Source organism: Poecilia reticulata, linkage group LG7, assembly GCF_000633615.1.
Source record: "Poecilia reticulata strain Guanapo linkage group LG7, Guppy_female_1.0+MT, whole genome shotgun sequence".
NCBI lineage: Eukaryota > Metazoa > Chordata > Actinopteri > Cyprinodontiformes > Poeciliidae > Poecilia > Poecilia reticulata.
The window spans coordinates 13,749,138-13,771,935 of NC_024337.1; the positions used below are offsets into that span (position 1 = coordinate 13,749,138).

Here is a 22,798-nt window from a genome sequence, read left to right on the forward strand (position 1 = left end):
TTTAATATTTTAAGATGGTCTTAAATATAAAGTTAAGTGAAATGTTGACCTCAAGGAAGAAAGAGAGAAGTCAAAAAAAATTAATAAACAAAATGAAAAATATGAAAGAAAAGGTTTGAATTTACCTGTTCTGTTTGTTGAGTCGACCCTGCAGCACCAGCTTCTCAAAATACACAAACGCCATGGCAACGGTGACGGGCTGCAGGCCGCAGTCCTCCCCGACGAGGCTCATCTCTCTCTTCAGGCTGGGCAGAACATCCAGGACGGTCAGAGACGACTTACAGGACAAAATCTAAAACATGTTTAAGTGTTTAGATCTCAGCTTTACCTGCGGATTTTACTGAGGGTGAGCTTGATGTGGGGAAACTTCTCCTTAAAAGTCTCGTTCATGTCTTTCTTCAGATCGGACGGTTTGACGTACTCGATGACAGTCGTCTGAAGAAGAAAGAAAAAGAACATAATGAGGGAAAAAAATGCATAAACAGAGGAAAGATGATCCCTGGATGGAGAGAAAGCAGAGGTATAGAACAGTCAAACAACGGTCAGCCGGCTGCAAGAGAATGTAAACATCGAGAGGAGTAAATATTTCTCTCATTATGCCAGGATTACACAGATTATTTTACAGGAAAACTGGAAATGACTGTTCACAGGAACATTCAGGACAACGTGAAAACCTCAAACTCCACAGAAATTCTCTCAATGACGCCGTTTGTTCATGATTGCATTTCGCTTTAGAGAAGGTCATTGTGCTCCATCTTTTGCATGACTGAAATGTGAAATATGAATCATGTAATTTGTATTTTTCTTAATTTAATGACAAAATAAGTTCATAAAGCCCAACTCAGATTTACGTAGACTTTTAAAAAGCCTGAAGATGGTTTATAACCAAAGAAACTGAGGGATTAACTTTATTTTAGGAAAAATTGGTATTACAAAAGAGAAAATATAAAATACCATTTTACAAACTAGCATCTAGTTTTGAAACCACAGTAATAAAGTTGAAAGTATTTAAGAACCATATTGTTTTTCCAACTTAAAACAACTTAAGTGCTCAGCAATAAAATAAAGATGCAATATTTTAATGAAACAAAGTGGCAACTTTATCCTCTTAATGTGATGCATGTCACAAATGGCACTAATCTTTGAGAACAGGATGTCTTTACGTCTTTTACATTTACATTACTATACTTGCAGATATAAGCGTTTATTTCCAAATAAATAAGGAAAACCTGATTTAAGGATAAAGTGTGCTAATACAGAGAGATCTCATCTATTCACATAAAGCTCCATTGTGAGGGATTTATGAAAAAGATGAACATGAACACATTTGGCACATTTAAAATATGTCCATGGGTTTAATTAATTAGCTTTATACGTTTTCAGCTGTGCAGAAATCAATGGGAATCATTTGATGCAGATGTGAGGCCTGTAGTGAAATGATCACCACTCTTCCTGCTGCTCTGAATTTAGTTAAATATTTATCATTTTTCTCCTCCTATGCAGCCACTGGTGGAAACAAAGCTTTAATACAATCAGGACTTGATTTACGGCCCAAAATAAACATGCTGCTGGCTGCTTTTATGCACTCTAACGTCTACAAATCAGTTGTTTTCAATATGTTTTCCTCCTATCAGTTTGTATGACATAACACAAAGAAAAACATGAGAGGTTGTTGGCCTTGCTGCATATCGCTAAAGATTTCCCTCACATGGGAACAGAAAKGGAAATAAAATATGTTTTTTCTCTCAAGCTGATTATGGGGCAGCTGTTACACTGAAAAACACTGAAAAACACTGAGGGATCTGATTGTAAATGTTGAGCTGACCCTATTATAATCCATATATTTGTACATCCTCTTGTGTCTAATCACTGCTTGTGCAAAGTGCAGGAATTGATAAAGAAGCAAACATATTTTCCAGACTATAAGTTGGAAAATATAGTTTATCTGGTAATGCCTCTTATAATCCAGAGCTACTTATAAATGTTTTCTTCATTCTTCATGGCGCATTTTTTGCTCCGGATCATCTTATATTTCCAGGGTTGTTGAACTCAAAGTTAACACTTTAAGACCCGTCAGAATGTAATTTAAAACCTACGTCTCCACAGAAATGTACAAATTTCATTCAGCCAACCAGCGATAAATTTGTACTTAAATTAGCAAGTGATAGCAGTGAGTTACTAGTAGCCTGTCTGTCAGGACAAAATTTAAGACCTGTGATTAACATATTAAAAGGCCAACTTACTTTCTTTTATGACTTTTTACGGATGAGTCTAGAAAGTACTGTATTAATTTTTGTAAAACAATTGTAGTCTTTGTAATTTTCTGAATAATTAGAGTCATTTAATGTCCTGATGGATGTCAGTGTAGAGATTTTCAAATTTAAAACTAAAATTTCAAAATCAGTGATCCGTATGGAGCAAGACAAATGTTTTCTGGAGAAATGTTTTACGGTCTGATGAGACAAATATTGATTTATTTTACCATACAGTTATTGCAATAAATGAAAATAGTGTTGCTTAGGGACCATTTTCAAGCAATGAAATATAATAGTATAATAATACAAGAACACATTCTCAAAGATCAATAACCTGGGATACTTGAATTGGAAGACATTTWATCCAAAATAGACAAAACAACAGAAAACATAGAAAATGAATCATAAAGYCTCTGTTCTTCAAAAAAAGGGCCTGTTGAGATCCAAACACCATACTGAAAACTTTTATCAGGCAGTTTCTGATAGAAAGAAAAATGACAAATCATGCAAATGAAAATTATTCAGATCGTTTAAAAAAATAAGCTTCAGTTTTCTCCTAATCCTTCCCTAAAGCTTCATCCTACGTTCCCTCACCTGTTATAGACAGCAATGGATGAAGGTAAGCTTCCTTAATTAATCCTTAAAACTGTGTTTATTCAAATGTCAGTAAAAGTGTAAGAGTTTGCCATGACGTATCCACAGATTAGGCATAATTTACAGGTGGTAAAATAATCCCACGCATCTTGGGTTGCTCTGAGGAGAGAGTCAGACCAACCCACCTCACATTAATCTTCTCAGAAGAGTTAAGTAGCACGACGACATTCAGCCTGTGTGTGTGTGTGTGTGTGTGTTTCCATACATTTAATTCATCTCTAGAGAGGGCTCAAACTGAGCCGCAGCCTCAGGATAATTCTACCGATGTAAAGGAGGCAAGTTTCTCATTATGGCTCCACATTTTCATCTTTTCTTCAGGTTTTTTTTTTTTTATTTAACTGCTAATTTACACCAACTTTTCAGGATTAGAAAAACCAGGAATCCAGCTGTGTCGTAATTAACTCCAGTATTTATTCCACTTTTAATGGAATAAATGATGCATAAATTGCTGCATCAATTTATGATGCTGCATCATAAATTGATGCTGCATCAATTTATGATGCAGCATTGTTATAAAGAGCTATTTGATATTTKAACTGCAGTAAGTCGATGCAGAAAGGAAAACAGAAACGCAGCAGTGAATGTCGTCAGTAGACGGATGGGCTGGATTGGTACAAGCCCAATATTGTGYCATATTTTTGGAAATGCAGTGTTTTTATTCTGTTTGAATGCTTTTTAAAAGTTCATTAGAAATGAGTTTAGGTTTAAAATTATATTACTATTGTTGTTTTGACACCACCTTTAAGTAATATATTGATAATGATATAATAATGCAAGTATACCCTCTCAAATATAAATACACTTTAATTTCTACTTAATATTTATGGAAGACATTTTAAAAATTCAAAATACATCAACAAAACAACCAAAACAACAAATAAAATCAATTATGAATCTGTGTAAACAAATTTGTTGTTCAAAAAAGGGCTAGTTTAGACCAAAGCACCAGACTGAAGACTTTTATCATCCAGTTTTTGGTAGAAAGATTTATTTATTAATCCTCTGATTAATTGGTTTATTGCTTCAGCTTAATAGTCCAGAATTTACCGTAACTGTATATGAATCAAAGCTTTTAGTCCAGTAAAGTACCTTCAGATAGTAGCCGTTAGAAATGATGCAACATAAATAAACCGACTTCATTAAATAAGCACAGATAACTCAACTATCTCAACTTGAATATWAAAAAACTGGCTGCTGGTCTCCCTGATGGTGGGGAGGATAAAGCGTGGCCCGCCAACGAGGTGTTTAGTGATGAGCTGGAGCAAATCTGATACGCAGAGGCTTCAAACCTCAACTTAAAGGGCTTAAAGGATCTGCTGCTGAAGTCTTGGAGCCGCCCGGCAGGTCAGAGCGGCGTTGGCGTCACAGCGAGAGCTCAGAGCACGTTAGCCTGAGGTCGGCTCAGAGGCTGCAGCCACACCGCAGCTGCCCCACCATCAAAGCTCAGATTATCTGGACTATTCCTCTTACTTACTTTCACACAGCCTTAGATCGAGTAAGATAGATTTTTCATAAACTATCAGTGAAGAAAGCATCAATCATCTAAAGGWGTCAAGYGTTGGGATGTGGAACGACGAGACCGATGGCCGCTTCCAAAACAAAAAACTAAAAATATGAAGCCACTTTATAAATAACACGGACGGCGGCTGAATGCGGCAGMGGTGTGAATTCCTACCATGTAGGAGGCGAAGATCAGCACCCGTTTATGTTTCCCACAAGGCCACTGGGGGTCACTGAGGAGGTTGGGGTCGTATTCCGACACGTCTTCCACACCTGAACCAAAACAGAATCAGACRCGTTCAAAAATTAATCACTTTCTGCATCCATGGGTYGAGAAGGAGGCCATTTTGTTTTTACATATTAAACATACTTACTTTAAAGACTATTTTTAATCATTTTGCAGGTGGAACAACAGAAGAACTTATTTTTTAAACATCTTYMYAGATGGAGGACTATGTACACAAACTGTTGCTAYACCATGAARAACAATAAGATCAATAAACGGCCATCTTGTTTTTAACTATATGCTCAACCTGCAGAGAGGTCACATGATGCAGATGTTAGCCGACCTTCTCATGAGCTCGGTTATTGCAGCTGCGCCTCTAAACRGACAGAAACTGAAGACAGAGGGAGATTCTGTAATTTTCTGGCATCTTTAACTTTACATGTAAACTGAGATGAAAGAGGATGAAATATTACATCACAGGAAAACTAAAAATACCAGCCTTACATCAGTGTGCATGCTGACACAAATTAGAGTTTCTTCAACCCTCACACACACAGCTGTGTTATATTAAAACAATCCTCTGTGTGTGTTTACAGATAAAGGATGTGACATATGTTTGAGATATACTCTGACCCAAACTCCAGCAYAGCTGTCTGGTGTCCCTCCCTCCATCCTGTATTTGTTTTCACTTCCTCCAGTGGCGTCCTTCATCTGTCTTTGTGTTTTTGCCTTMCTGCCCCTCTGGCTTTACTTCCTGGATTCGCTTTTTATATCTAAAACCATATAATTTACATCTGAAATTAGAGTCATTTAATGCCCTGATGGATGTCAGTGTAGAGATTTTCAAATTTAAAACTAAAATTTCAAAATCAGTGACCCGTATGGAGCAAGACAAATGTTTTCTGGAGAAATGTTTTACGGCCTGATGAGACAAATATTGATTTATTTGACCATAAAGTTATTGCAATAAAWGATAATATTGTTGCTTAGGGACACATTTAAAGCAATGTAATAGTATAATAATACAAGAAGATATTCTCAAAGATCAATAACCTCGGACGCTGGAAGTGGAAGACAATTTATCCAAAACAGAGAAAACAACAGAAACAACATAGAAAATGAATCATAAAGTCTCTGTTATTCAAAAAAAGGGCCTGTTGAGATGCAAACACCATACTGAAAACATTTATCAGGCAGTTTCTGATAGAAAGAAAAATGACAAATCATGCAAATGAAAATTATTGAGCTCGTTTTAATTTATCATGCATTTCATTGTTTTCTTGTTTATTGCAACAGGCCTGCACTCTGGACAGGCAGCCAGACCATTATGGGGTCTTRAGGGTCTCATATAAAACTAATTATAATACCAATGTGTACTTGAGCCAACAAAAAATTAGTTTCAAAATGAATTATTAAGAACACACCACCAGTCTGACATCATGAAGCAGGGTGAGAAATCTTAAAATCTGACACATTATGTGCAAAAAATCTTGGCAAATTAAAGCCCAGAGGAGAAATAAAGTCAGTGACATCTATCAGAGTTGAAACGGTTGAAACTAAGACCTCAGTGAACCACAGTCAGAGCCATTCTGCTCAAATGGAGGAAACATGAAGCAGCGGTGAACTTTCCCAGGAGAGGTCGGACTCCCGACGTTCTGACTCATCCTGGAGGTCACGAAACGACCCAGAACAACATCTAAAGCTCTGCAGGCCTCACTCGTCTCCGATGAGGTCATTATTCATGATTTAACAGTAAGAAAGGCAAAAAACTGCATCCATGAGATCTAAGGAAAAAAACGACTGCTGACCAAAACAAACAAAGATGCATCTCACATTTGCCAAAAAACATCTTCATGATCCCAGGACTTTTGGGAAAATTTTCAGTGGGCCGATGACAAACACAGAAGTTTCCATTACATCGGCGGTAAAACAAACAACATTTCAGGAAAAAGTACCACTGGCTGACAGTCAAACAGATCCTGCTCTCAAGCTGAAAATCCYTCTGTACAACCAACAGATAAAACTCAAACTAAAACCAACTTGGATTATCAAGCAGGACAATCCACCTCTAATCCCTCCACATCAACGTAAAACAAACGTCTCCAGCTGCTGAAAATGGTTTAGGTTTGTCACAACTTTTTCACCAAGATTGATTTGAGTTTCTCTTAATGAACAAAACCATCATTTGAAAAAGTTTGTCTTTGTCTGATAATAAAATTTGTTTGATGATCTGAAAAATTTAAATGTGGCMAACAGACTGCAAACCTCTGACTGGCACYGAGTTTTTTCAGCCTTTTAACAMAATAAACAGACACTAGGGGGCGTTGAGGTGCATTGATGTAATAAAAGTCAGGTGAGGTCAGCAGATGATTGAAAACACGATTTGGTACGCACACTTTAAAGAACTGAAGGAGGATGTGATAGAAAAAGTAAACATGTTTCTATCAACACTAGAGTRTAGAATATATTCAGTAGGGGAGAAAATAGATATTAACCAAAGTCGCTTCAACTGTTGTGCACTAATCTCATCAATAATCAGCTTTGATTTCCAAAGATATTCACAAATATCTGGGCTGAAAACATGGACTGTGGTCAGACGGACAGAAATACAGATTTTCTTGTTCCCAAAAGGCAGAAGATAAAAAAAGACGCAGTTAGACTTATTTCAGCAACAGGTCCCTGCAGTCGGCCCCTGTGCTGGAGTTTCATCGTTTCCTTTGGGAAAACTCAGATCCACCTCTGTGGTTGCAGCATTAATGCAGATAAACTGGAGTAGCATACGCTGCACCAAATCCTTCCATGCATTTTGCAGAAAGACAATAAAAAACCACCACCTAACCTAAGTTGACTTTTTTAAAAAGTGTGTAAAATGTGTGCAGATTTTTTTTTTTTTCCAGCTGGACTGAAGGCAAAACAATGAATAAAGAAAATTACCTTAAGACCTGCTCTGCTGAAATAATGGGACAAAATAACATCTGGAAATCTTCATCCTTTTGGTTCCTTGATACCAAAAGCTACAGTTTGATTTATAAAGCACTTTAAAACAACATCGTTGGCTGTACACTAAAACAAATAAAACAGACATAAAAACAAAATACATTTTGTTCTTAAGATTAAAGCCAACACCTCAAGCTGAGTCAAAAACCAAAAGAAAAAATATTTAAGGAATATTTAAAATACTAAAAGTATTGAAAGTGAATTTGTAAAAATAGATCAATAACATCGCATCACTGAAAGTCAAAGTTAATATAAAATAACAGTTTTTATGTGTTAATTTACTCTTTAAGAATTTTAATCATTAACTTAGTTTCATACAAATRAAACATTCACATCCCCAAAAATCACTGATGATGTTTCAGAATTTGTTCCTAATAACATTTGCATTGTTGTGTGCGTTGGTTACCCAGATCCAGTCCCACGGTGCTGCTCAGGCGGCTGGGCGGGTGGCTCCTGCCCGGGATGCTGTGTGTGCTCCTGGACATGGGGATCTGCAGCGTCAGGTCGCTGGCTGACGACGGCTTGCACCTCACCAGAGCGTTGGTGGGATACAGGAACTGGGCGTAKGACACCGACTGACGGGGCAAGAAAGTAGATGAATGGAYCTGAAGACAGATGACTTAGAAAAGAAGAGAGGAGAGACTTACCCTCCCATAAGAGTCCAGCTGGAAACCCTCGAGTCCCGGCAGCATCTCTAGGGTGGTGGAAATGTTCCCAGAGGAGTGTCTCCTCCTGGGGTGGTTTAACGTGGGGTCACTAAGYACAAAAAGAGGCAGGGAACTGAAACAAATGCAGACAACAGCATAACAGAGTTCCTGTCTATATAGACTCAAATTTCTAATGAAAAAATGACTTTTGATTTTCTTTTTTTCTGTAAATACTTTGTGTATAAGATCCAGGATTTCTCCCAGAAARCTAGATAAGCCTGGTGGTAGGGGCATGTGGGCAGGTCAGCATTTACCCCATCGTGTTTTTGTATTAAAAATATAAAGTTAAGGAAATTTTGAAGAAAATACAGCAAAATAAAACTAGTCTTCCTGTAGGTCAGTTAAATGCCATTATCTTTTTAAAGTTTAGTCTGCTAAAGGTTACTCATGTATATAAATCTACCTTAACCCTCKGCTATCACTGTTACTGGTGTCTTAATTGGATAYTTTTTGTCTGTTTATTGTCTTCTGAAATGAAATRAACAATAAAAAGCWTTCTGATTCGGATTGTAAAAMGTMATTTAAGATAAACAACGCTTAGCCTTGTKGTTGGGGRCAAGTAAAGYMTGGTGGCCCGCCAGGCTTATAAAACACTGGTGGAAACCCTGATATGTTTAAATAAACACTTCTGATTTGTACGGAAGATCCACTCGAAGTAAAAATGTCTCCGCCATTGTATCTATTCCTCCTGCTGAMTGCATTTACCTCTGTGTGCAAATGTTTTGTTTTGCATATTCATGAAGACAGACACCAGGATGTACACACTAAACGTATCAATTCTCSTCAGTTTGCTTCGTTTTGCCTGTCGTTTGYAGATCTTGTTTATATAAGCAGAGACCTTTAGGAGATCAGGCTCCAAGACGTAAACATGCATATTCGCATTCACTTTCCACCCAATCTGACTGATTCAGTTGGGGTGGTGCAGAATAGCTGCAGCTATGCAGCTATTCTGCAGAGACAAATACGTGACAATTTTATAGCATCTAGCTGGTGGAGACAAACCCCAAATGACTTGCAGCACTCAGAAGGTTTATTTATTTATTTATTTTTATCTCAAAGCCATTTTGAAAACCATGTCCAATGTTTGATGCATCTTTGTAGGTCTACCACATCCAATTTCAGTTCGTCATTAGTAAAAGTGAAAAACTTCAAGGCACATGACTCATTCTGCAAGCAACTGAGAAACATAAAGTCAGGRTTTGTAAGATTCAAGACAACAAGCTAGGAAATGTAAATAGATTGCACATTAGAGCATCTAAAACCAGAAGTGGGACGTGTCTGTGCCTGAAAGGTCACAGAAACCACGGCGCTGAATCCTTCCAGTTCCAGATCACAGCCGGAGCTACTTGATAAAATGTGAGGTCTGAGCTCGTTTCCTCTGTGGGTGAAACAGAAAAAAAAAAAACAAGAGCGTCTCATCTGCCTCAACCACCGTGTGTGTGTTCCAACCATTTCCACGTTTGCATCTGTGTGTGTGTGGGCAGTAGTAAGGTTATGATAATTATCAGGTTGTTTTTCTGTTGTTCTGCAGCATCACACCAACGAGACGTGATGGCGCGCAAAAAGATATCAACCTGAAACAAAGTGTATGAAGATCAGAATGAAGTTTACTTAACACCTCCTCTGCGTCTGTATCTCAGCGTCTGTATGAGAACTAAGTGGTATCTTTGAGGATGTTTATGTGCGATTATGTCGCMGTGTTTGCGTCAGTCATCAGGGACATCCAAGGTTAACTCAGATGGCTTCATGTCAGCTTTCCAAACTGCTTCCTCTCTCATTTTCCTTTGTCTTGAAGTAGGAAATGACATCTTCCAGTTTATCTCCTCCTGTGGCCGGCTTTCTTTCTCTTCTTGAACCCTTTGTCTCTGTCCCCAGTCCTTCAATCTGCTGAGATTRATTCTGAATGAAGTGTGTTGATTACCTGAGGTAGAAGCTCTCTCCGTACGGCAGGATGGAGAAGGCAGCACACAGAGACCTCTTCGCACAGATGAGCACGATCCTGAAATGCAAAAAAGCCCAAACMCAAACCGGTTAACATCTGTCCGCTTGGTTCCATTTATAAGAGCAGAACCGAGGCTCGGCTGGGCTGSAGGATCTCAGGGGAGCAGCGGCCGTCGTTATCTCACAAAAACACACACAGACAATCAACTCTGAAGCACAGCTGTGACTCAAACAGCTGAGATRAGAAGCTCTCAGCAAACACCATGAAGCATCTGAAAACTGAAATAGTTTATTTATTATTTCACTCAATTTCTGGACATATTTACATGGTAAATTTATTTATCCATCCATGCTAGTAACTCTGCACCCCTGCAACACTTGGGTAATGTAATATTTTAATATTACGAAGAGAAATGTGGCAACTAGTCCRAAAAATTACAGCAGAGCATGCAATAAACAAAACATTGTTTAATATGGGSCAATTTAAGAACARAAATTAGTGTATCCTAAAAATCTAAACATATAKCCCAATTGTYGTTATTGGCTATTACATCAAATTATTAATTAAAACACATTATTAGCTTATTAGGAKGATGGTAAATATGTTTGATACCTTGAATCTGGTCATTTTAATATTTTCTGTGCCAAAGAAAGAGGGAATCCTTTAGGTCAAATTGTGTTTCAACCAATTTCTTTTTTGTTCCACACAACATTAAAATCTCTCCTGGATAYTTTAATATTTTTTAATATTATCCCAGTTTATACTCACTTCTGATAGTTTTTAGGTCTCCTTCAAAAAGAGTTAAYCCTTCTCTAACACTARAACGTTTCACAGGTTCATCATATTGTTTGGCACATTGCAGTTGTACTTTGTTATAATATCATTTTAAAGTTGTTTAATATCTGTGCTAAAGAGTCTCCTCACAGTCTGCTAACTTTCCAAATAAATATGTGTTGTTTGGGGAAACAAGGGAAGTTTCTGCACCTCCACCATCAGTTCCAGCCTTAATGTTGAAGAGGATAAACTGTCAGGACAAGGAGCYGAAGATCAGTGGATGTTTCTATATAAACTAGAGATTGCTTTCAGATATATTCATCTGAAAATCTGCCTTTCATAAAGCACTTTCAGCTGATTGGACTGATATCCTGAAGGYTGAAGCTGTTTCTTTATAAATTGAGTTCCAAATCTTATAAAATGAAATAAAATGAGAAACCCTGGTGCCTCATTCTTTCTCCTTCAACTTGACCCCATTGCTGAACACGACCTCAGGGCTTCATTATGATGTAGTAAAAATCACATTCTGCAACATGGTTTGGTCTCCCAGCAACCAGCMTATCCGCGCAGCCTGGMKKYKYSTGCTTCTCCTTTATTCAGCAGGACTGTCAAMCATGTAAATTAAAGAGCAAAATTCGTGAGCATGGTTTTTGTTTGGAATTGTTAATTTCAGCTACCTAATGAGTTTATTTTTCTTGCAGTGCCAGGACATCATGCATTTTCATCCACAACGTCAAAGATTGACTATAATTTACTTGGAGAACTGAGCTGTGTGATAAAGCTGGTGTTTGTTATCAGGTGAAAGTCTTAAAAATAGGGGTGGGTAATATGAACATAAAGTTTTATCAAAATATTTTGTGGTACCACTGTGATAATAATAAAAGTGATAAGAACTTATTACTTATTTTTTAGGTAATTGTATGGTTGTGACTGCATGATGCAGCAACCACAGCCCCCAAATGCAAATTGCTCTTGAAAAACATTATTTTTCTTTAAGACATCTGTCACATACAGAAGTGTGATTTTTATCACTTAACTGCACACACATTTTCAAACGTACTGATATTTATTGATACTTTTTTTAAAAAAGCAATGGAGAAAATAGTAAAACTAACAATCCAGGCAGTTTTAGGAGGCTTCAAACATTATTTATTGAGCTTTGTCATGAGAAYGAGAAATTAAAATTCTAATTATAAAAAATTGATCACAATAAATGATCAACGATATGATAAATGCTCACCCTTACTTAAAAATCAATTCATTTTGTGGGGKTTTTTTTTAAGAAGAAAGATGTTTTTCTTGCATCTTTGCCTTCGATATGCTAACTGTGACATCTCATCAGTGCTCCGTCTGGAGTGTGAGAGTGTGTGTATGTTTTTAAAGCATCTCCTCCAGAGGTCAAACCCCCGAGGAGCGCCGCTCTGGAGAAACATGTTTACACTCCCAATACTCAGGCTCGCAATTAAGAGAAGTGTGTGAAAACAAAAAACACATGCTAATCCGTTTCCAATATGCAGCCTTTGGGCAACTTCATATTTACTGACCTTGTGTTTCTCTGAAACAGAGGCCAGTGTCGGAGTGACGCAAAACGACGAGGATGTCCACGAAATTACAAGCAGCCTGTTTTAAAACTGCTAAAGCGAAGCAGATGCTACGCTAAAACGCAGCCAGATCAGCTTTGAAGTTAATCAGAACGCTGGCAGAGAGAGCAGCAAATCTGCTGAAGTGGTTACATAAACTGGATTTAACAATATTCGCAAATTAAACAGAGATTTAAAGGAAACCTTGGCTAATATGACATGCATGGCTTTATGAGATTAGCGCTGACATTGGCTCTATGGATGAGGGATTAATGAAAAAATAAAAGATGCTTTGTTTCCAGATAGGCTTTTTTATTTCAAAGTGGACCTTCGACACGGTCGCCCAGCTTGTCTCTGATGATCAGTGGGAAAGTCAAGAACAGGAAGTCACCAGGCAGAGGAGAGGAAACAGCGGACCAATCACAACATGGCTGCTGCAGTCAGAACCCAGCTGGGGAGACCCCAAGTTCACCGAGCTGTTAGGACACATTTTATAACATTCAGTGGCATTATTACATAACTAACTTCATAACATACCTCCAGATCTGAACTGGAGATCTGGAGGCTCAAAATGAAAACGCAGGACTGGGACTGGGCGATAAACCGAAACTTAACACCAAAATTTATGGCAAAGATCGACGTCATTTTGCTCATGTCGGTATTCTGGGTGTTTAAAAAAACCCATCCAGTTTGTAAAAAGAAGTGAAAGAGATGGTAAGGTTGAGAAAATGGAGGAAATTTCAAATGTAGAGCTGGTCAAAAAGGACGAGGAGCAGATTATTCCCCAAACCATTTATCAATCATTGGACAACATTTTGGGTTCAGCAGAGATGTTGGAACATGGAAGCTGTTTTTATGCATCTAAACCTGTTCAGTTCTTATTTGTTTAATAACTTCTAACAAGTCCACCAATGTTATCCAAACTTTTTGGGCCAAAATTGGTAAATTAAAACTTTCAATCCGCAAAAACCAAACGTTTTGGGCCTTTTTCTTTTTTTTTTTTTTTAATGAAATATTTGCGTTATAAGACAGGCCCACAGTTTCTAACTTTTTTAGGGTTGATTATTTTCTTTTGTGGGCTGAATGATTTGAGTTGAGTAAAAGAAAGTCGCTGCTTGAGGTTCTAGTTCCTCAAAAACTAAGAAGATTGCAGAAATGTTGATAAATGGGAATTTTTACCTTATTGTTTTAAAGAAGATGTTATTTATCTGTAAAAAAAATTTTTTCTCTAGATATAAAAGCGTACATTTGCATGAACCACCTAAACTTGCATTGAGGTCTGGGGTCACACAAAAACCATCAGAAGGCCGTAAAAGGCCCTCGGGCCACACTTTGGACACCCTGAAGTACACATGTTATTTATTTATTCGCAGACGTTTAATTTTAAACTCCATTAAAAATAGTTTGGTGTTTTTATGAACCAGTCTGAATGGATATTAAAACAGAAATAAAAAACTAAAGAGAAAATTACACAGATCTATCAGAAAATATTGCTTTATTTTTTAAAATTGTTTAAAAAACAAGCTGATGTGCAGCAACAGGAACCACGGTGGCAACAAATCAAGTTGGAGGAAACTGAAAAATGAAATTGCAGCAAAAACAGAGATTTAATGAAGGGATTTATTTTGTAGCTCATAACATAAAATCAGAAGAAACAGAAAKAAYTGATCTCTCAATTCARCACAGCRTTATGYTGAGTTTGTCTTTATTTTGGCTCCAGTTAAACCTTCTGTAACTCACTAAAGGTTAAAGAGAAGAACAATAAAGTCTAACGGGGGTTTTCCGTTTGTCAGGCTGAATTTCTGCATCATGTCTGAGAACGAGCCGAAGGAGGGAGCAATCAAAGAGCAACCAGACTCTGAAAACACCAGAAAGAAACAAATGAAATGTTTTTGTTGACTGATGTAGGTTTACTAACACTTTTCCTTCTGTAAAAAACATTTGAGATAAAGATTCATTTATTTAAGAAAGTTTTGATCCTCAGTTAAGGCAAAAGTTTTATGAAGGGCTGGGCATTTATCATGTTTATCATTTATCGTGATAAATTTCCTATAAGAATTCAGATTTATCGTTATGATGTTTAATTCCAGTTAATGATAATAATCTTGGCTGAACTACAAACGCGTCTCAACGCTCCCAGCTGGACCTGTTTTTACAACAATCATTTCTCACTCTGATAAATTGTCCTCAGCTCGATGCCCAGGTTTAATTCATGCTCTCTGCAGGAAGGACGAGAATAGAAGCGAACACTTCAGATTGACAAAGTCCAGGCTTCCCCAGCGGTGCCACGCTTCCTCCTGTTGTCTTTGTCAGTGAAAATGTAAGAAAATGCAACCTTTATTTGAGTGTAGTTATTATATGATGAAGATACACACCAGGAAATTATCTCCTGACCCATAGACAACTTGTTTTCATTTTTTGCCATATTTTTATCTATAATTTACATCATAATCCGCTCTAGAAAAGGTTTCCTTGTTCATTACAAGAGAAAGTTAACAGTGGAGATATTTATTTCCAAACACACCTTTAATGTTCGTTGATGAAAAGCTCAATATTTGTCTTATCAAATTCCATTTAAAGTTAATGGAAATTTTTTGAAAAATGACACAGAAAAGGCTTTTTCTTGGCATCACTACCAAATAATTAGACCTGAACCGTAGGGAGAACAGTTCAGGTTCTCAGGTTAGCCCTGCTAACTAAACGTTAGCTGTGCTTTTAAAGCATGGACCAGTGCTCTTAATTTGTCAATTAGGTGTATTATGCATTTCATTACAACCCTTTCAAATAACTTTTTTAATGTTTCTTAAACACACCATCTCAGACACAGAAATATTTCAACCTGAGCTGCAAAGATAAAAGCTATTTAAGATTTTTTTTGTCCTCTCTCCATGCAGACACAGGAAATGACTCGACTGTTCTGCCTCCTGTCGCTTCTGGTAGCCTATCAGGTAGTTTTTCTCAGAGTGTTTTGATGTTCAGGATGGTCTGGTCTGTATGTCTAGTAGCAGCGTAGATTATTCCACAGCTTGCAAATACTCAGCATGACAGGAAAACAAGAACATGAGCCTGAAGCTGTTTGGCAAGCGTCTAATTTACACTTTCACACCTTCACAATAAAAGCCTCAAGGCATGCACTCTGCACTCTGAACATCAAGATTCATTTTTTAGATTTGAGACATAATAACTGAGATTTTCTAACAGGTTAACTACTAAATCCTGCATCTGTATACTTCCATAAATGCTTCACAGGTTTTCCAAGTGCCAGGCCACTGTCAATGGAAAACAGTGACTCACTGCTGGGAATATGGAGCTCAGCGGGTTAAAAACAAACGCCAGATGTCCCAGAGCAGATCTGGATTTCTGCGGTTTCAACATAATTTTCTTTGGAGTAGCAGTGAGTGATTAGTCCTGACAATAACACTTGCGCATGCACACCAAAATGCTTCCTACTGGTGTTTGTTGCAGCCTTCGTGTCATTTCTGTTTAAGCTGCACAGATATTTAGAGAGCTGGAGTGCCAGCCAGCTGGCCTGACCTTCCTTTCTATTGTTGTTGTTCTTCAGTAACTTCAAATGGCGTGAACAGGAAGGCTCAACATGCTGCAACACCTGGATGTACACTTGGCTGCAGCAGTGGAACAATGTTGGCTAAAATTAAACTTATACTTTCAAACTTGATCAAGGACAAGGATAAACATATGAAAGCTTTTTAGGGTCATTATTGAAAGAAAAAATAAAAAAAGAGAACATTTCTTCCAACATTTTGGAAATTTTGAGATTAAAAAGCCAAAGTTTTTTACTTTAGAAACGAGACATTTTCTAGAAGTTTTATGTGATTAATTTAAAAATGGCTGAGTTTATTCTAGTAAACTTGAGACTTGAAACTCAGAATTTTCCAAGTTTTTAATAAAAAAATTCTGAAATTAATCTCAGAATTTTGGAGTTTGTTTTAAAACTCATAAATTGCCTCGTTTTTCTCTAGAAAATTTCTTTGATTTTTCTGAGTTTTATTCTGGTAAATTTAAACCTTTGAAATTCAGAAATTTCTGTGCTTTTTGTAGAAGATTTCTGAGATTAATCTCAAAATTTCTGAGTTTCTTCTAGCAAATTTCCGACTTTGAAACTCAAATTAAAAACATTTTTACTAGAAAATTTCTGAGATTAATATAATTTTGGTGTGTTTTGGCAGATATTTTCTCTTTTTTCTATATACACTCGCCCTAATATGCCATCGTAGAAACATGTAGACAAACAAAGGGCAGAAAAGTGAACTGTGATGTACAGAAAAACTGGACCAGACTTTGTTTTTGCACAGGATTTCTATAATCTATAGGTTAAAGGTGCAAAACAATAATATGTTTCTGTCTGTGTCCCACCTGCTGCCTCTGGTGTCGTACTGCTTCATGTTTTTAATGAAGTGGATCTTCTTTGCTTGTCGAGGTCTCGGAGAACCACCAGAGAGGTTCCGAGTTCTGCAGACAGAAGAAACATAAATATTAATGAGGGGAGTTTACTTGTACTTCAGAGAAACCATCCGTACATCCAACCAAAAGGCACTATAAGACTCCATCTTATTTGACTTTGAATAAACAATGTTTGAAGTAATTACAGCGCAGTAAATATTGACCTGCAGAAACGGAGCTGGTGTGTGTGCTGAAGGTCAGGTTGCGTTGCTGTGTTGACCTTATGGATTTAAAAACGACAGACCTCACCATGAAAGCAGGCCAAGGAGCTCAGCGCTATGACATCACAGCTCTTACATAACACTGACATCAGCATTAGTTTGTCTCGCCTACATGACACCTGCACTTGGGTGCAGCAAGCATGCAAAATTTCAGAAAATACACAAAACGTTTCTATTCCACGGCTCTTTAACTCACTGATGACAACAACAGTCATTGCAAAAAATGTCTATCATTTTAAAATGAACAGGTTTTCATATCTGCACAGATTTTCTCATCTGCTGGTCGTTTAGTGACGATAATGGATGATATTTGAAAGCAGCAAGTACCTGCCCAGGTAAATGTAATGCATGTTAAATCATAGAAGAACCTCCACTTTAAATAGCAGTCATCATCAGTAGATATGAAAATTTGGGCCAATATTGATACATAATATTAATATTATAATGATTGATAGCAGACATTTATCAATATTTACATTTCCCTACCCTTTCAACACCATAAAACTGATAACTAACATTGCATCTCTCCTTCAGTTTAACATGACCAGCCTCCTCCGCTCCTTCAACATGAACACAAACAGTAACAAGATGGACATGAACATTAATTATACATATCAGCCCAGTGTCATTTCTGGTACTAGAACCAATGTGTCAAAAGAAGATAACTAACATCAGCTAATACCGATGTTAATGCTGATATTTCATACATCTCTCTACTAACAGACTAGAAACAAAATTAGCAAAAACAATAAGTAAAAGATCTGTAGAAATAAAAATACAGATGAAAATAGACAAGACAGAGCATATTAAAAGAGTAAAACTTAAGGTTTTTAAATATAAGAGGCATCAGATGCCGTTTCCGTCAGCTAAACTGAGGTTAAGGCCTCGTCTTTATGAAAACATTTTCTTCTAAAACAGGAAAGTTTTTAACAATTTTTGCAAAGCTTCTGCATGGAAACAGCGTTTTAGGGCAAAAGTTTTTTTATTTTTTATTTTTAAATGCTCCAGTTAATATTTCCCTTTCATATATTCATGTGGACAGCGAAAAAATTATTTTATGTGAAATGCTGATGCATTAGCCCAACCGCTAACCTGACCTCCGACCCCAAACACGTCATATGTAACAACAACGATGGTGGATTACTCTGAGGTTATGGAGGAACTGCAAAAAGTTTAACTTAGTTGTCTGTTGTTTTCTTCTTGTGTTTATCACTAACCGTGTGGGTTTCTCAGTTGGTTATTGTATGACCTTTTAATGACTTTATTGTTGTGTTTTTATTATCTAACGCACTCTGAATTGCCTTGTTAATGAAAGGTAAATAAACTAGAGAGATTGAGGCTTTATCCACATGTCCAGTCTCCATGTTTAGCAGCACCTTACAGATCTGAGGGAGTAAAAATTATCAATATATACCTCTGAAAAACATGAAAAACCACTTAAAAATGTCAGTTTCTTGGATTTTTTATACTTTTTGTAGCTACATGTTTGAGTAAAATGAACATCGCTCTTTTATCCCACGGACTATTGACAACATGTCTCCAAAATTCACAGCAAAAATTTTATTTATTTGCAAAAAAAAAAAAGCAAAAAAGATGCAGTGCTTTAGACCTCAAATGATGCAAAGAAAAAAAGGTCATATTCATTTGGAAATAGTAATACTTGTGTTTTAACTCAGGAAGGGTTCAGAAATAAATATTGGTGGAATAACCATGAGGTTTTCCATGGGGTTCAGTGCAGTGATCGCTTCATTTTTTCCCTGAGCTACTTTACTTGAAAACTGTCTCGAAACAACAATATTATCATTTATCGCTATAATTACTGGAACAATTTATCATCCAATAACATTTGTTGTCATGGCAGGCCTAGTGGTAAGCTTCCTTTAAAACAAACTCATGCTATTTTTATCATTATGTCACTTCCAGGTTGTGTGAAGGACCAAAAAAAGACTGAAGTCATTTTAAATGAAACGCTTTTACACACATACAGACATAAACACACTCGGCAATAGCAGATTTAAAACCACAAACCCCCGGAGTGAAGCCCAATGGTTACATGACTGTGAATATGAGCGCGCACACACACACACACACACACACGCACACACACACACGCACACGCACACGCACACACACACACRCRCACRCACRCACACRCACACACACACACAGAGGGAGCATCTGTTGCTGTTTTTCTGGGACTGACCTGCTGATTCCACAGCACATGGACTTTAAATCACTGTTATCACTGCTGCTCACTGCCTGACTCACTAATACATGTTTATTGGGAGTGTGTCTGTTATTCAGCCGGAACATCTGGGCACTGAGATGTTTCTCATCAGACACGCTGGATTTCAGATTACAATGTGATGCCCTACCCTCTGCTGGTCTCTCCACCTCCCAGACATGTTATTACAGCACATCCATCTTCCTCGGGGAGAAATATGTGGAAACTCTGTCTCACTGGAAACACACTTAATAGTTTAAATTCATGGCAGCATCACACTTCATAAAATTAATTTATTACAAAATGATGTCAAATCAGGTTTTAGTTTTGCAGCTTTTTCTATGGATGGTGCTGATATTCCTGTCAGGGCAGGAATATCAGCCAGATATTTCCATTCCAATGATGATTAATAATGAACCGTCTCATTTTTTGCACTTTTTAGAGCATTTTGTGGTTTAGTTTTGTCACCTTTATCCCAGTAAAATCAGCTGATGTTTAATCCTAGATTTTATAATGTTAATGTCAAATCCTTCGCACCGTTTCTATGGTTTAAATACTTTGAATGAGATACAAGAGACGTGCTGGAGAGAGACAGGAAACTAGGATTAAAGCAATTCTATGATGATACTTTTGGTTTTRCATTTGTGTGTTGACACTGAAACGGTTGCATTTCTACTTATGGTTCTTATACATGTCCATACTTTGGCACATACATAATATGAACCAAAAGTCAAAATGACTGACCTCAGGTTTGAACCGGGCTGTTTTAAAAATTGGTAAATAAATATTTACATACCAGTGTAATATAAATGTTCTCAATATTCATGTCAAAAGTTAATTTTCCAGAGATGGATGGATGATTTTGGTTGGTGCTTCAGATGAYGGACGGATGGACAGATGGACGTCAAACCTCGGTTCTTTCATAGGTTTTTTTTACTGGTAGTTTTCAGTTTCTTAGCAGAAACCAAAGACCAGGCAGTTTAGATCCAGATGCTCAGTAAATGGACCAGGAGAAGCTATGTTAATTTTGAGTCCTTCATATAAAAAGGGAACAGGAAGTGGGTCACGGTTCTGACTGCACACAGCCTCGGTGGAAGCAAACAGGATCCAAGGACGACGAGGGAACAGAAACAGTTTTTTCAAGCAGCCTTATCGAGCAGTGCTGGAAGCAGCAGAATAGACATGACCTCATCACTAAGCTCGCTCACACAATGTAACAGCAAGTTAAACTTTATCATTTCAGGAATGTGCATCAGCTGCAAGATGATAAGAGAAGAGATGCAGCAAATGGAGCTGAAGACATCCTGCTTCACCAGCTGACTCATGCAGCGCCATTAGCATCCAGTTTAACATGTTTAGTTTTGTCTTTTATAGAGAAGGCTTATCCGTCGAGGGCGTAATTACTTTGTTTTTATTTCCTTTTTTACAGAGTCTTAGGGCGATTTCACACATGATAGTCTAGTAGATTGGGAMACAAATTGTGAAATTTGTTACATTTTCAGCTGGTTCTCTTCCACATTGCACTGTGTCAAACGAACTAACCCCTTCGAAAAACCTGTTCATCCCGTCACCTGCGGCGGCGCTGCACCAAGAACCACTGAAGGAAACGACACAAAAATCTCTGAGCGCAACTTTCTTCTTCACTAAATGTAAACAAAACTGGAGTCGTATCAGATTTGAGAGGTTATAGGACTTCTCCCGAAATGTTTTTCACTAGCACTACATTCTTGTGTTTAATTTGGTTGCATTTACCCAGAATGCTCTGTGCTACRGTCTGCTTCCTGCTTTTGGAGCGGTTTCTGGTCCGCTTGGCGTCCATATATACATTGGAAATGCACCAGAGTTCACTTCAACTGAACTGAGACCTATAGGTTTGTAGAGGACTAGCGTTCATCATTTTGGTCCGAATTAGAGTTTAATGCCGCGTTCACGTCTCCCCAAACAAACCGGACTTTCTACGCAAATAAACTTGAGTTTGATTAAAGTGGGCCGATCAGAACATGACCAGAACTATTTTTAAGCTCCAGTGTTTACAGAAATGTAGATCAAGTGGTCTCCACAGGGTAAAAATAAAAATATCTTCAGTAAAAATATCCACTCTGATTGTACATTTTCAGCACTATTTAACCAAAATAATCCATTTTAAGAATTTCTAACTTTAGCATCATAACCTCATTCACATGATGGAATATTCTCAGCATTACATGTTCATGGGAACCATTAGGCAGCAAATCCTGGAGCATTACTGGATGTTTCCGATGTGTGGGAATGTTCAGAGATCAGCAGCTTTTGCTGCTAATCAATAATTATGATGATAGTCATCATAATAATGCTACTTATTACTGTCATAACATCCCAAACTGTCCAAGTCTCAGAGTTCATTTCACCTTAAATGACTGCAGTGTTTATCCAGTCATTTAATTTTAGCCTGTGCCCAAATAAATACCCATCACTTTCAGAAAATTGCTGAATAGTGGTCAGAGTTATATTCAGAGTAATGACAGCATTTAACTCGCTGCTGGCAGCCGCAAATAAGAATCAGACTGGATGAAGCACAAAACCAATCTGCAAACACAATTCCTATCATCAAGCTGCCAGAATGGTGGGTTTATCATCGCAGCAAATGCTGCTCTGTCCCCTAGTGAGATCACAGACACCAGTGCTCTCCCAGTCATTCTAAATCCGTCCCAGTATCTGAGCCGTAGATCTCCAGACTCATTATCACAACAGTCTGACCAGCGTCCCACTTCCATGAGAACCAGCCCGCTTCACGTCTCTGGGATGTTGTGGAAACTTCCCCTCTGTGGGAATGGAAAAATCCGGTGGGATAACTCCCCTGATGCTCGACATGATGGTGATGGTGGCTGTGGTTCACATGAAGAACTTTGTGACTGTGTTGACCAACATCCTGACAGGAAGTGACCTTTACTATACAAAGATGATGAAAATCCCTGAATACAGATAAAAAAACAATCTGAAACACCAACACAAAACAGTACATTTCTAAGGGAATAATTTTATAAAATTTGTGTCTTAATTTCCAATCACAAAAATAATGTTGCTGACAACATATTGGCTATAAACAAAAAAAAATGTGTCCAAATTCTGGTTAACAGTGATTGATGTGTTGGGGAAAACTTGAATGTTTTTAAGCCAAGTTCTTCCTCAGACCTGAAACACTATAATCTTAAAATTTTAGACTTTTGAAGAAAAATCTGACATTTCTAAAGAGGTTCAGACACCTTTCACAAATCCAG

General features: G+C 37.5%; 1 protein-coding gene across 1 annotated transcript in view; it reads right to left on the bottom strand.

Moving 5' to 3' along the window:
• The window catches only part of LOC103467882 (CDK5 and ABL1 enzyme substrate 2-like), a 35,906-nt gene that overhangs the window by 3,024 nt on the left and 10,084 nt on the right, over positions 1-22,798 (bottom strand). The window contains exons 2-8 of the mRNA XM_008414610.2: positions 17,010-17,105; positions 10,261-10,338; positions 8,280-8,388; positions 8,039-8,207; positions 4,585-4,682; positions 329-435; positions 126-245 (exon numbers count right to left, since the gene is read on the bottom strand). Of these exons, the coding sequence (XP_008412832.1) occupies positions 126-245; positions 329-435; positions 4,585-4,682; positions 8,039-8,207; positions 8,280-8,388; positions 10,261-10,338; positions 17,010-17,105 (777 nt within the window). The remainder of the gene's footprint in view (positions 1-125; positions 246-328; positions 436-4,584; positions 4,683-8,038; positions 8,208-8,279; positions 8,389-10,260; positions 10,339-17,009; positions 17,106-22,798) is intronic.